Raw genomic sequence first — 15,759 nt, 5'->3', positions numbered from 1 at the left:
ATTTGGGAACTCCTGTGTCAAAATCCAGCTGTCAGTCACTGATCCCAAAAAGTGTATGTATAGTCAGGTGCATGAAATATTGTAGTTAATTAATTCAACCAAAGTCAAGGGCCAAGTGCCCAACTAAAGGCGTTGTCTTTGTTTTTCAAGATAAGCCGTGATCAAAATTAACACTAGAGATTTCTTTGTTAGCCACCATTTCAGTCCCGCGTGTAATGCAGCTCACTGTCACCGTTTTCAAGCGCGCGTCCATTTTTAACACGTCTTGACTGTCGTACAGTCTGACATATAGGACAGCTGAGATCCCACAGTGTGACGTGAGGATCATGAACGTACAGTCTGACAAGCAACAATCATAAAGGACTATTAGAAATCGCACAGTGTGCACCCAGCTTAAAAGTCACATAATGAAACACTAATCACCATAATGGTGACTTCAAACAAACTTCAACAACTTTTAACACATATGCAAGTTTTGTTGTGGTCTTGCTGGAAAAAGTCAACATATGCTGGTCCATCAGCACACCAGCATCCCAAGCTGTTCTCAGCGTGCAAAACATACCTTATGTTGCTCCACCAGCACATTCACTTCTCATGTTGGGGACCAGCCAACCAGCAACCAGAATCCCATGCTGGGATCCAGCAAACCAGCAACTAGAATCCCAGGTAACACTTTACAATAAGGTTCATTAGTTAACATTAGTTAACTACATTAGTTAACATGAGCTAATAATGAACTGCACTTCTACAGCATTTATTAATCTTTGTTCATGTTAATTTCAACATTTACTAATACATTAGTTAATGCACTGTGAACTAACATTAACAAACAATGAACAACTGTATTTTCATTAACTAACGTTAACAAAGATTAGTAAATACAGTAACAAATGTATGGCTCATTGTTAGTTCATGTTAATACATTAACTAATGTTTAACTAATGAACCTTATTGTAAAGTGTTACTGAATCCCATGAGGGGGACCAGCAAACCAACAACCAGCATTCCATGAGGGGGACCAGCAAACCAGCATCCCATGAGGGGGACCAGCAAACCAACAACCAGCATTCCATGAGGGGGACCAGCAAACCAGCATCCCATGAGGGGGACCAGCAAACCAACAACCAGCATTCCATGAGGGGGACCAGCAAACCAGCAACCAGCATCCCATGAGGGGGACCAGCAAGGGACCAGCAAACCAGCATCCCATGAGGGGGACCAGCAAACCAGCAACCAGCATCCCATGAGGGGGACCAGCAAACCAGCAACCAGCATCCCATGAGGGGGACCAGCAAACCAGCATCCCATGATGGGGACCAGCAAACCAGCATCCCATGATGGGGACCAGCAAACCAGCATCCCATGATGGGGACCAGCAAACCAGCATCCCATGAGGGGGACCAGCAAACCAGCATCCCATGATGGGGACCAGCAAACCAGCAACCAGCATCCCATGAGGGGGACCGGCAAACAAAACATACCTTATGCTGGTGACCAGCAATGCTGGATTTTTCAGCAGGGTTCTCAGGTCTAAATCTTCTCTGTCCAATCAGGTTACACCTTCCACAGACTTTTTGCTCCCCTCTCACATGTCCCAAGAAATTTGTATGACTTTCATCCCATGGAACACGAGTGTTATTAAAATTAAAGTGCATGGTGAATGATCACTGGCTGTCAAATTCAGCTGCAATTTTAGTTGTTTTCATTTTGTGATTTGAACTAAAGTACCCTTGCAATGAAAACTGTATGGCTGCACTATTACATCACTCACACACATGTACTGAAGCACTACTGACACTAACCATCCTAAAGAGCACATATTCTGCTTTTCTCCATGTTTATTTTTCTTTAGTGTGTAATGTTGATTGAGTTCCAAAGTCCTTCCAGCGGGAGTTATTCTCTTTATCAGTGTCACTGTTACTCCCTGAAATGCCTCAAATTTATTCAAGCATAAAAACTTGTTCTAGTAGAGCCCAAAAACAACATCAAGACTTTGTAAAATGACATAATAGCACCTCTTTAAAACGATTGTCTAAGACTTCTTACAGTACTGTATATGTAATGACCAGTGAATTAATAACTGCACGACAGCATGTAGATTTTGGACACTAACCACTTTTTTACTCTTGTAGTACAGCATGGATAAACTGAATTGTTTCCTTCTGCACATGGCCAGGGTTTGATGTTTGTCTCTAAAGCAAAGCATCTGCTCATGTCTAAACTCTACCTCTGAATGACTGTCTTTGCTTCTTCCTCTTGTTTCTTGCAGTCTCAGCACAAATGCATTGTGATCTTTGCGCTGGTGTGCTGCTGTGCTGTCCTGATAGCATTAATATTCTCTGCTGTAGATGTGTGGGGCGATGACGAGGACGGCATCACTGAAGAAACGTGTAACCGCACCTGCCGGTAAGCAAAACTCACCCCTCGAACCTGACAAATGACAACAAGTCTGGCTAAGTAGTCTGAAAAAGTGGATCAGATGCATTTAATCTAAGGCCGCTTTTACACTGCAGCTCTGGATGCCCAAATGCGATTTGTTGACTATATTCGATTTTTTTGACGACCATCTTCTTTTAAAAGTGACCCATATCCGATATCTGCATGTACACTATACACTTGGCGAAACAACCCGAGGTAGATAAAAAGGCACGATTTGCAATGGACACAGATGAAATGATAATACAAGCTTTTGTTTTCCGCACCAATAGTCAGAAAAACAGTAGGTTGAGCCTTTGTCCTCCATTGCACCATTGAAAAGAGTCATGTGATCACGGTTGGTTGACATCATTTGCCACCATCCCTTTTTTAATGCCATACGACTCACATTGACAGGAATATCCGATCTGACCACTTACATGGCAGATGCAAATGCACATATCTGATTCATATCAGATTTATTTCCACATAAAAAATTAGTCCTGAAACCCATCTGAGAATATCAGAATCCATATGCTTTTTTCCTGCTTACACATTTGTGGGTCATATCTGATCTGTGCCACATGGGAGGAAAACAAATGCAGCTTAAGAGTCATTTTGCATAGCCTAATTATGATTCTTATACTGATACACAATGTAATGTATATCAGGAGAGTGTCTTTATGAGGTTATTTTGAATTTCAGCACTAAGAGACTTGTAATTAAAGAGACTTGTTTACATTATTTTTACTTAAAATCTTTAATTAATCTTTTTAAGATAGGGCTAGGGTTTTTGCCAAAATATTCCTAAAAAGAAGGATTTGTTGCACTGCAAATCCAAATATCCCAGATTCAGCCATGCAAACTGTACGATCTGGTTTTATATAAGCACAACATGAAGAAGATGAATCACAAATAAAGTCTTTAATATATAATCCACAGAGCAAACACGGATGAAGGCAGGTAAATCGTAACAAAACGCGTATACATTGATGAGACCAGACAACTCACTAATGAAACAGTGAAAGTTATACAGGGAACAAACAAATGGAACTAATTAGGCCACAGCTGAGCAGAGTGACTAATCAAATGAGTAACCATAGTAACTAATGACGAACTCAGGCAGGCAGGAAAACAGCAATGACAGAAAACAAACTCAAAACTCAATGTAGATCTGGTCTCTCTTTATCCTCAGTAATCTTTAATGTCACGCACAGGGCTTCATTTGTGGAACTGGATCCAGCACCTCCGAAATCCAATCATCACCTCATTTGGGGAAACCCAAAACCCATCTCATACACCACTGACAGAGATTTAAGTTATGACATATGTACATATGTTCAGGAAAATTAAGTATAATAACGGTAATGTTGTTAATAACACGCTATGTTAAATGTATTAAAACAATTATTAAGAAGTGGAAGAAAAGCCACTACATGCTATGTTTTGGTGATGTTTTTTTTTTTTTGGGGATTTGACCACTATTCGCATTTGCAACGCATGACAAGCAACATATCATATAGAGAATATATATAAACTTCAATGCACTTCTGTTGTGTGGGAAGCGGTTTTCTGAAATTATACATGCAAGTCGCTGTGGATATTTTCACATTTGAGTTTTCTTTAAATCTCTGCATGCAGAGCCGGCTTTTTCAAGTTAGCATGATTATGAGGTATTACGCTATATATCTTGAGTGTTATTTCTGTTGTTGGACACGCTGTTTAAACTTCTGAATTCTGTACAAATGTTAGTCAGACCTTTTGTTGGGCTTTATGCATAATGCCATGGTGCAACCGGTCACAACACATCATCAGTATGTGAAAAAACAGTTTACACAAAACTTTTCAAAATATACTCATAAGTTTCGTTACCTTTCCCTACCTCCTGAAAATATGTGATCTGAACATTTACTTTAAATGAAATTATTTTTTCCCTTTCACTTTAGCAAAATCATCCACAATGTCACTGAAGTCCAGCGTTCTCTTAAATCTGTTATCATCTTGCACAGGGACACAAGACGCCTCTGTGTCATTTTTGTTTCCAGTTTGCTTTTAATACATCCCAGTTTAGAAAATGGAAGATTTAGAAAGATGCACAGTTCAACATAAACATCAGGAAAGAGAGACTGAAGAACAACATCCAAGACTGTCAAGTCAGCTTTATTTACAGTGTGGTGACTCCAGAAGCTGTGCTGTGGTCAGCAAATTCACATCATTCTTCTGAAATTTCAAACGGACTGTGACTGAGGGAAAAAATTCTTCACTTTTCTTTTGTGTGTCTCTTCTGCTCTAGCTTGTGTATAACCTAATGCATACATGAAACTTGGCCTTGTGAACTGCAGATCACTGGTGTTCCTCACTTTTGAGAAAAGTCTCAGTTAAATGACTGTATGTAAATGTAGTGATGTGAAACACCTGCATAATTCACCGCTGGCTCTCCATCACATAGATTACAAAGACGTTAATGGGAAGGTATTTTTAAAGTGTGTTGGAATAGATCTGATGGTATGATGTCTACCAGTTACATAATGATGTAGTGTTTTTTATACCCAATGAAAAAAACATTATGTATAAATAGTAAATATACAATTATAAATATATACATAAATATGCATATACAGTATGTTCCACAGAAGAAAGGTTTGGAATGGCATATTCTAAGCATTGTCATAAAACTGACCTCTGCGATTCATCAAATCTAATCCAAGGATATGAACCATCAGTGTAACCGTATCGGCTAGACTTTCAACTGTATGACTTATGATGGACTCTTCACATTGTTAATTCTCAGTGAAAGTCTTATATGGAAGGTGAGCTTGTCACAGTTCTAAATGGACAAAAGAAACTTGAATCAGGCTGAGCAGGAGGAATGAAAGAGCGTGAGTCTTTGGAAGGGACAGTATGTGATGATCAACATAAGATGGTGGTCAAGAATGACAGTGAATCAGTGCTCTTTCAGCTGCGGTGAGGACCATCCTAAACCACCAGTCTGAAAGTGAATATAATTAGGCCAGATTTGCTGACAGCTTGTGTCAGTGCAAACCCTCATTTGGCGTTAAAAAACGTGAAAAATTAAAAAGCATGAAAAATTAGTCAGTTATTTTTATATAGAGATATTTTATATAGAGATACCAGATATTTCGTTTCAGATGCTAAATTTATGGGAGGAGAGTATTTAAATGAATCGTGCAATATGAGTTACTGCGCTAGTCAGTATACTGGCATTTGCGACATTATTTAGCACAAAAAAGCATGTCTTAAACCATTTTGCTCATTACATGCTTCAGTAGTTGCTGTAGAAGGAGGAACCACAGGGAACAGGCGGAAGAGGTTATTGTTTGCTAAGCCATGTTATTTTTAATGTGCTGTGCCTGTGTTGTTAGTAGATTACCTGCACCTGTTTATCAGTGGCTCTTCTTGTTTGCCACTCTATGCTAATTTGCACTGCTCTTGGTAGATTATGTTGGTCATTATGGAAATGAGCTGCTGTGTCTGGGTTAGGGTTAAGGAGCTGCACTGTCCAGCAAAGTTTATTTCCAACCTGCTTCATCACACCTGCCTGTGATTTTCAAGCGATCCTGAAGAGCTAATTTAGCTGGTTTACATGTGTTTGATTAGGGCTGGAGCTGAACTCTGCTGTGGGTCTCAGGAGCCTTAGTGTCATGGGTCTGACATGCGCGGCACACTTGATCTGAAGTCATAACTTTGTAAAGATTTGAATGGAATTTATGAAAGCAGTCTAGTTTGCCTGTATTTGCTGTTAAAATAGTCACTGATGCACCACTAGAGGCATCAAACGAAATCACAGACATAATATTAATAGCTGATGTATTTCAAAAAAGGCCAGAGACTCTGAGCTATGCTCACGGCACACAATCCTTTTTAACTTGTGTGGTCTTAATTGTAGAGGTTTGTAAAGATATGATTTAGAGAGAGTATTGATTCTGAGCTATTTAGTGTTGGACAGGGTGCAGGTAATGTGACCTTTTAAGATATTCTGTTACACAGACTCGATATACTGTAACAGGATAGGATCCGTGATCAAATCTACATGATTTAGCAGCAGAAAAGACATTAGCAGAGGCTTCTTCTCATCTGAGGACCCTTCCAGTACGAGACAGAAGTAAAACCCCTCTGGAGCCACTAATGATGCTTTAAGTGTTGGAGTGATGTGGTAATGCACAAGAGACCGCAGTAAATCTCCTTTCCTGAAGTGAACCTGGGACCTTGAACAGCCAACATGCTTAACCACCAGACCACCACAACTCTCCTGTGAATTCTGCTCCTTCTGTTTGCATTAGCATCTATTCTCTGCGATTACTTTGCATTTCTGTCAGGACCACTATCGTCAAATAAGAATGATAATCCATAGAGTTTGTATTGGTGGTATGGTTCTGTTCTGGGCAAGAACTCCCTGTGCATCCATGCAGCCTAGCATGGATAAGAGCAGAGAGAGCAGCAATAACCTCCCTAGGGTAAACAGAACAGAACCAACATATGCAGATATAATTAATGTCAATAATTTAACATGTACACATATTTCAAGAATTAGTCTGATTCAGGGGAGTCATAAGGCCAATCCTGATTGAAGAGAGGAGGAGCTGGGGATGGAGGAGGGTAATTAGCTCCTGAGAAATGCAATAGTTGATGATAATACTGAGGAGCTTATATATGAATGCTGTGATAGGCGTTGTATTCCTATAGGTAGACAAAGTCAGCTGGGAGTCAGCTGATGCGAGCTTGATTGACGTGACCTGCCAGAACTGTCGCTAACGCTGGATTTTGGAAAGATTTGGATAACATTGTGCATTGTTTTTTTCTGAAATTGACAGCAATTGTCATGAGTTTTACATGAATTTGTTTTCATTATGGAGGGGAATCTGTAATTCAGTTCTATAGTACTTTTAATAAACTAATTCGCACTGTTTCATGTAACCATTATGCTTTACATTTTTAAATCAGATTTTAATTTAGAGATAATGAAACTGAGGCATTAGTGTCATTTAGGAGGACATGTTGACTTTACAGGGGCTCCACCTTTCCAAGGATCTCCCACCGGATTTTGCCAAATAGGGAATGACGCAACTGATTTCTTCACTTCTCAAGCCCACGTACGTGACCTGGGCACTTGCTTAAGGCAATGCTGGCAAGCCACCATAATACATACAGTTATGTATGTATGGGTGTATTCATTATCATTGTTCACTCTGTTACTGTATCATTGCATTTATTTCCATTAGTGTACAGTATATGCCGACCTCTGTTGTGTTTGTAGGCCTGCTGTGTCTTGTCATCAAGGTGTTTTGTTTCTCATATTGATCTGTGTATTCCATGTCTTTGTGATCTGACTGTCTGTTGCAGCCAGATAAAGATTTATTGTGCTGAATCACTGTCAGGATGATAAATAAACATGTGACTTTGTAATCTAGTAAAATCTAGGAGGTGTTGCAATGAAATTTTGTACACATAGTGGCAATCCATTATCCACACCTGTCTGACGGGTCCAAACACTCCTTCAGATCATAAAAGCAAACAGTGCTCATATACACCTATATTAATACCAAAAAACATGTTCCTGATTCAAATGGCTGTTGAGATAGTATTCTAGTATTCTCATTTGGAGGTTTGGACCCGGAAACAGTATTATTACAACTTGACAAGCAGATATTATAGCGCACACCCACATAACCCTGTGCAAAATAAAATAACAAAAACATCTGACAAATATTAGCACGTATTGTTGCAAATCTCCATACCTGGGTAAACGGCTACATCTCATAATTAGAGGGAAAGTTATGCAGTACTACAATATGCCTTCAGTTGAATGTAGAATCTCTTGCGTTCTCAGTTTTGTGCTTGTGGAGAACATTCCAGAAGATCTGTCCATTCCATACAAGGACACAGTTCCACTGACCGCTGGTCTTCATGAGCTGCTGGATCGAGCGCGTCGATCCGTTGAGATTGTGTCACCATGGTGGGCACTGAACTCCACCAAGTCTGAATCAGATCTTCCTCAGGCCAAACAGGTAACAATCAACATACTGCAGTTTCAACACATTTACTGATTACATCTATGAACTTTCTTGTTGATGCAGATAATTGTACAATGACTGAATGTAGAACATTGAGTTTCTTCTAAAGAGAGTTGGATTAGTCCCAACATGACCTGATTTAAATGTAGCTGTTTCTTCTGTCATCCTCAGGGTCAGATCTTATTCCGTCAGTTGTTGAGTTTGCGGTCTCGGTCGGTCAGTTTGAGAGTGGCCAGTGGACTGACTGATTCCTCAGAGCTCAAGGCACTCGCTCAGAGTGGTAAGTATATGACGTTATTTGGCATCCACTTTCTAGCAAAACCATCTCGTAAGACTCTCTGTGTTTGGACCCAAGAGGCAAAGGCACAAGAATTTGATCAATTTAATTCTGTCATGACAACTCTCGGGAGATTGGTATGTTAATAAAAATTGGCAAATGAGACCAATCAGTCTGCGCCATCTAGAGTTTCATGCCAAAACTAGGTAATAACTCTACATGAATAGGAAACACTCTAATTAGTAAACCTACAATCAAGTCCAAAAGACATAAAATACTGCAAAGAAACCAAGAGAAATTTAATAGAGGAACAAAAGTGAGTACCAATTGTTTTTGAGTCCACTTCCGGTGTTTCCACGTCTCAGATTCTCTCTGGCCCTCATCTACTCAAGATAGACAAGTCAAACAACCGGATACTCTGGGAACTGGGACTACTGGAGGCTTGGGAGAAGTAACTGACTTGGGAAAGATAACTAGGACTCAGAGGAGACACTGTGAGAGGGAACACTTGAGGTTTTGGGGAATAACTAGAATCTTAGGAATAGACCCCAGGGACTTGAGGAAGAAGGCATCGATGGGGAATCTGGAGGGCAGGAGAGTCAGGAAGATCATTGGAGTCTCGGTAGCACTCAAGGAATCAAAGTGGAGTCATGACATCAAGTTCTAATGATAAATGGTTTCCCAACCTTTCTAGATGGGAGTATCACAGGCAGGGGAGAAGAGTGTGTACCGAAAGGCCAAGAGCTACGCTGTGATGCAGCTGTAAATGGCTTCTAAATGCCTTTAGACTGAAGACTGTCATCTTTGAGCTAAGTGACCAGTAGACATAAAAGATCCCACCAAGGTTGCTCAGTTGTACTGGGCTCAAAACATATTTTAAGTGAGGGCACCGTCATACTGAGGAGGAGATCCAGGAGGACATTGACTAGGGATGGTTGTGGGGATTCAGAATCACATTAAAAGTAATTTCGTTCTTGTGCAACATTTCAAAGAGGTCAAAGAAACTGAAAGGTGCTAATGGAAGCCCAAAGCGGCACTAGATGTGATTGGTTATTTGACTAGGATCACAATGCGACAGAAAAATTGGTTTATTTGAATATTTGGAATGGGAAACCAGGACAAACTGAGCCAAGGTACCCTGGGACTGGCGGAAAGAACCACATTTACCTCCTCAAATGTAACAAAGGCTTCGGTTGAGTGAGAAGCAGTGCTGTTGGTTTGAACGCTAAACATTCAAAAGTTAGCAACAAGGTATGAGGGATCATAGTGTACACTGACTAAAAGTGCTCTAGTTGTCAGCCTATGAGTCTTAGTTATGAGTGCGGTGAGGTTAGCAAATGAAAAGCTGAAACCACAGCAGGAACAGGAACCAGAACATCAGCTGGTGAAACAGGCTCAGGAAGAACTGGAAGCTTCTCAGTGGACTTGCATGAATCAAATTGAGATGGAAAGATGGGTCATATCAACCGCATTGAAACACTCCACTGAAAACTTGCAGACCTGCTGGATGTCTGTCACATGACCCTCTTCTGGGTCTGTGCATTTGATTGGTCAGTAATACTTGTGCATTTTGCCAGGTTCAATATAACTATGTGATTATTCGGTCTATGACATGACACTCAATTTTTGGGCTTATCCAATAATTAATTCAAAAATGCATTAAAAGTCATGAAAGTATAACTGTTTAGTCATGAAATAGTCTGTATTTTGTGTCATGTGATTCATTCAGGTCATGAAATTAGGCAGGCTACACTTGGCACCGCATACGTTTATCACTCACAGCCATGAAATGAACACATACACTTGATGGCACCTTGTGTGAAAAATTTAAGAACGATCGATCGCTATTGGTTATTCAACAGAGTGACTGTTTGTTCATTGACCAATCAGGTGCAGACGTGCGTTACCTGAACATGACAGCCCTCACTAGAGGTCAGCTGAACTCCTCCTTCTGGGTGGTGGACAGGAAGCACGTGTACGTGGGAAGTGCCATCATGGACTGGAGGTCACTCTCTACGGTAAAGAAGAACTCTATAAATGTACCTGTGTTTATCCGGACACCAGTAGTCTGGATATTAAAGGGGTGGTTCACTGTTTTTCTCTAGGCCTGATTGTGTTTATGGGGCACAGTTTAACATGTCTTAATGCTTTAAAAAAACGGCATATTTTTCATATATTTAACCTTTATTCTACACTGCTGTTTCCCTTCTCCTAAAAACGCTCTGTTGAGTTCCTGGTTCTATGAAGCCCCTCCCTCAGAAATATGCAATGGGCTCAGATTGGTTAGCTGGCCCTGTGTATTGTGATTCGCTGTCTGGAATATGTTGTCACGATTCACGTTGTCTGGAAATGCCACGCCCCTTACTATTACGGGCAAACGTCGCATGTGCTTCAGTCTAAAGTCCAGTCTTTGCTTCGGTGGAAATGTAAATAATGGCGTCAATATTGCGTATCAATTTGAGTCCGAATCAGACCCAGACAACAGTAATGATGAAGAGGGTCAAGCAGAACCTCTGCAAGCACGGCTTTTAATGGATATTTATGAAAGTTAAGTATTTTTGTTTGTTAGATATGCTGTCACTTGTAAATGTTAAAAAAGCTTCTGCTTTTAAAGTGGGAACTGCTCCATCTTTCAGTAATAGCCTTTGTGCAAATCCAGCATTGAACTCGTGTAGATTCTGGAAGCTGTCTTCCGTAAAATGTGCAGCACAGACAGCTAAATTAGCATTATAATTGTCAGGAACAGAATTAAACATACATTTTAAACATTGTTTCTGAAGTCCAGCGTCCCTAGGAAGAAGACTTGTATGCACGCGACATGGCCTCGCCCACTTTGTTGCGTGTTCCTGGGGGCAGTGTTTATGTTAATTGCAGGGTTTATGATATCACTAACCCGGGAAGAAGCTTGTTGTAGTCCAAACCGGTCGTTTTTGTAGGCATTAAACTGCCATAACTTTAAAAGACAATATCTCCGTTTGCATTGAACTTTCAGCGCTGTAACTTTGCAGATACTGTTTATGCTCAAACAGCAACATTACACACTAACTAAAGTTAAAAAAGTGAAATCGCAATGAACCACCCCTTTAAAGCAATATAAACCTGAATAAGGCCTTTGTTTTGTTTTGATGTTGAATATTGTTGAAAACGGCATTATGCTGTAATTGGAACATAACCCCGTTTTGCACCATAATGGACTACTTGCACAACTACTTCGGCATTCTACAGTGTTCAGCGCACCAACATACATGAGAACGCAGATTATTACAATATTTTATGGCTGCCAATTCATAACAACAATGAATCATGTTCTCTGCGTTAACATGAATTATCTTGAACCTGCTGAAATGTTCCTAGAAATATATGTTCTTTCCAACTGTACATTCTGAGTAATAAATATATATATATACCAGCCACTGCTTTCTCAGATTAAAACTTCATGTTCTATTGAGTTTGGAAAATTCTTCACACAGTTATCATAATATCTCTGACAAATAGTACATCTCATTTATTTCCAGTCCAGATTTTTGTCCAGATTTTAAATCTTCTTGCAGACTACAGCACATACATACGCTGTAGTCTGCAAGAAGATTTAAAATCTGGACAAAAATCTGGACTGGAAATAAATGAGATGTACTATTTCAAAACAGAAGTGTGTCACGAAGCTCAGTGCAAGTAGTCCACTGAACCAGTTTCCTGCACTGAAGCTGAACTATGCCGCTCTGTCTCTGCTGACGGTGGTATGAATGCTAGTTAATATTAAAAAAAACAAACTTTGCCTTAGTTTCAATGTTTATTGTTACATTTGTCTTTTATATCACCCTCAGCAGGATAGTAGCAAGTAGCATTAAAGGGTTAGTTCACCCAAAAATGAAAATAATGTCATTAATTACTCCTCATGTCGTTCCACACCCGTAAGACCTTCGTTCATCTTCAGAACACAAATTAAGATATTTTTGATGAAGTCTGAGAGCTTTCTGACCCCCCATTGGGAGCAATGCAATTTACACACTCAAGGCCCAGAACGATAGGAAAGACATTATTAAAGTAATCCATGTGACTCCAGTGGTTTAACCTCAATTTAATAAAGTGAACGAAGGTCTTACGAGTGTGGAACCACATGGGGGAGAATAATTAATGGCAGAATTTATATTTTTGGGTGAACTAACCCTTTAAAAACTAGTATGTTTTTTGAATTCACTCCACTTCTACATGTTGCTTTACTAAGTTTATTTAGTCCAATTGATTTTTATGTTGGCTTGACAAGCTTCTTCTTCTTCTGAGCCATCAGTATCTCCTAGAGCTTTAAAGCTACAACCACCAAACTCAGCTCAGACCTTCAGACGGTTCTGACTCGGGCTGCTGTATTTTTTCTAACTAATCCGACTTATGATTTTCATTAAATGGATGATCAAAGCTATGAAAAGTCCCATGGACTTTCATTGGGGGTCAAAAATATTATACAAGAGTATTTAAGCTTCATTCACTAGTATCTATTACTAGCATAGCCTAGAAACTAGATTAGGACATGCTAGCAGCATACTAATTCATGTTAGCAATGTGTTAAATCTATAGACTGTAAAAAAATATGGACGTAGTGTCCGTGACGAGCAAAAATGAAAATTTGATGTTTATCTGCTTACCCCCAGGGCATCCAAGATGTAGGTGACTTTGTTTCTTCAGTAGAACACAAGTGATGATTTTTAACTCCAACCGTTGCGGTCTGTCAGTCATATAATGCATTGAAACGGTAACACCATCTATGAGAGTAAAAAAAAACACGCACAAACAAATCCAAATTAAACCCTGAGACTCGTGACGACACATTGATGTCCTAAGACACGAAACGATCGGTTTGTGCGAGAAACCGAACAGTATTTATATCATTTTTCACCTCTAAAACACCACTATGTCCAACTGCCTTGAGCATCCGGTTGGTGAGGTCTGAACGCGTTCTGATGACGGAAGTGATGTCTCGCGCTCATTGAAGTAGAGACATCACTTCCGTTGTCAGAGCGTGTTCAGACCTCACTAACCAGATGTGCAAGGCAGGTGAAAAATGATATAAATACTGTTCGGTTTCTTGCACAAACTGATCGTTTCGTGTCTTAGGGCATCAATGTGTTGTCATGAGCCGCAGGGTTTAATTTGGATTTGTCTGTGCATGTTTTTTTTACTCTTATAGTAGAGGTCTGCGCGGGACTGTTTTTTTCGTCCCGCTCCCGCCCGCTCCTGCAATGGTTCTATTCCGCACGCACCCGCTCCCTCCTAAAATTCACTCTTTGTTCACCCGCTATCCGCATGTAGTGATTTTCTTCCCGACTAAAGAATCTCGCATTCAAACTTCCCCTAAAGAAAGAGAGTGATTGAGGATAACAAATAAAAAATGTTGCATATACAAGATTTTTATTTGTTATTTGTCTGTGAAAAATGTCAGAGAAAAAATGTCACAAAGAATAATAGGCTAAATATCACAGAGAAAAATAGGCTAAATTAAATAACCTACAACATGTCCCTCAAAACTATAGGCTATGCCAAAATTACATAAACGAAAACTGTTGGCTTACTAGCTATACTGCAAAATGAAATCTTTTTTAACATCCACACAAGAACAGAATGACGCTGACTGACGACCGTTTCAGAACGTCTCTCCTTCAAAATCCGATCACAAGGTTGAATGATCTCTGAAGGTGCACTCGCGCAGACCTCTAATGCAAAGAACATATCTTGTCAGGTTTCTCAGGACAGGGAACTGGGGACTGTGTGAACGCCACCACTGCAGAAAGTTTTGTTCACTTCAAGTTCAAGCACAGATGCGCTGATGTCAAAGCATCTTGGGAGCGACCGGGTTATTGTCAGACCGCCCGCTCCTGCCTAAAGTACATTAAAGTTACCGACCGCAATCCGCCTTTCATTAAAAATTTAATCCCGCGCAGCAAGAAATCTTATCGGGTCCCGCGGTTTTTATATAAATTCTCAACTTTTCAGAATGCCGCAAGCACACCGCAGGTCATGTGACAAGAACCAACTGATCAGCTTCGGCCTTTCCGTAACAAAACATCAAAAGCTCAGCCGAACAGCTGATCATAGCTGTACAGGGTGGTTTTTATATCTCATCTCCATAAATATATCTAGTAGTAAAGCTAATGCAAGGAAACAAAGTCACCTACATCTTGGATGCCCTGGGGGTAAGCAGATAAACATCAAATTTTCATTTTTGGGTGAACTATCTCTTTAAGGGGCGAGTGGAGCTCCACTCAAGGGCAGAAATACGTCACCTGCACTAGTGGAGCTAGCTACAGCTATGGACACTGGGCATGCGCACATCAATATTGCGTCATTTAATTACTGTATTTGCATTATTGTAAGGGTAGGTTTAGGGTTGGGGTAGGTGTAGACATTAGTAAAACACAATCTGATAAGAAGTAATTTTATTAATTGTTATTTTATTGTGAGATTTTGCCTCACTATGTTATTTTAACACAAGCCATCAAAACAGATTATGCCTAGTCGTCATGCAACATCTGCTAACACTGGTGAGACATCAATATTGCTCATCAGAAAAATATAGATCCATGCGTTTTTCTTGCATTACACGTTACGACAGCATCAGTCTGCCAGTGTAGCGATGCTGAGATAAAATTATTCAAGTGGAGGTGACGTATTTCCTGTTCAAGAGTGATGCTCCACTCGCCCTTTTTGAAGCGAAAATGAGGCCGCTGCTATCTTAGCAGCGCGTCACAGCGTGTCACTCCCGGATAACTGAAAATGGGCAAAGAGGCGGGACGTGGGTGGAGCTGAGGTGCCTGGTTGCTTAGCAGGCTAAGGGGCTGTTCACATATCACGTCTTTAGCGCTCAAATTCGTTATTTCAAATGTAGCCACGCGGCAGGCGCGCTCATAATGGAAGCGACGCGTTCACGACGCGCATGCGGTGCGTTTTCCAGGTGCATCGAGATGAAAAATTCTCAACTTTTCAGAATGCCGCAAGTGCACCACAGGTCATGTGACAAGAACCAACCAATCAGCTTCGGCCTTT

The 15,759-nt window shown here is 40.3% G+C and overlaps 1 protein-coding gene across 2 annotated transcripts in view; it reads left to right on the top strand.

The window, feature by feature from the left end:
* The window catches only part of LOC127524511 (inactive phospholipase D5), a 29,680-nt gene that overhangs the window by 7,225 nt on the left and 6,696 nt on the right, over positions 1 to 15,759 (top strand). The window contains exons 2-5 of one of the 2 annotated variants that reach the window (XM_051916053.1): positions 2,270 to 2,406; positions 8,264 to 8,441; positions 8,619 to 8,727; positions 10,615 to 10,742. In XM_051916053.1, coding sequence (XP_051772013.1) covers positions 2,270 to 2,406; positions 8,264 to 8,441; positions 8,619 to 8,727; positions 10,615 to 10,742 — 552 coding nt within the window. Of the gene's footprint in view, positions 1 to 2,269; positions 2,407 to 7,249; positions 7,527 to 8,263; positions 8,442 to 8,618; positions 8,728 to 10,614; positions 10,743 to 15,759 lie in introns of those variants that run through there. The other variant, XM_051916054.1, reaches the window with a different exon arrangement.

The sequence above is a fragment of the Ctenopharyngodon idella genome, chromosome 13, assembly GCF_019924925.1.
Source record: "Ctenopharyngodon idella isolate HZGC_01 chromosome 13, HZGC01, whole genome shotgun sequence".
NCBI classification, from domain to species: Eukaryota; Metazoa; Chordata; class Actinopteri; order Cypriniformes; family Xenocyprididae; genus Ctenopharyngodon; species Ctenopharyngodon idella.
The sequence above is the reverse complement of the archived record's forward strand: the minus strand, read 5'-3'. Positions and strand labels throughout refer to the sequence as shown.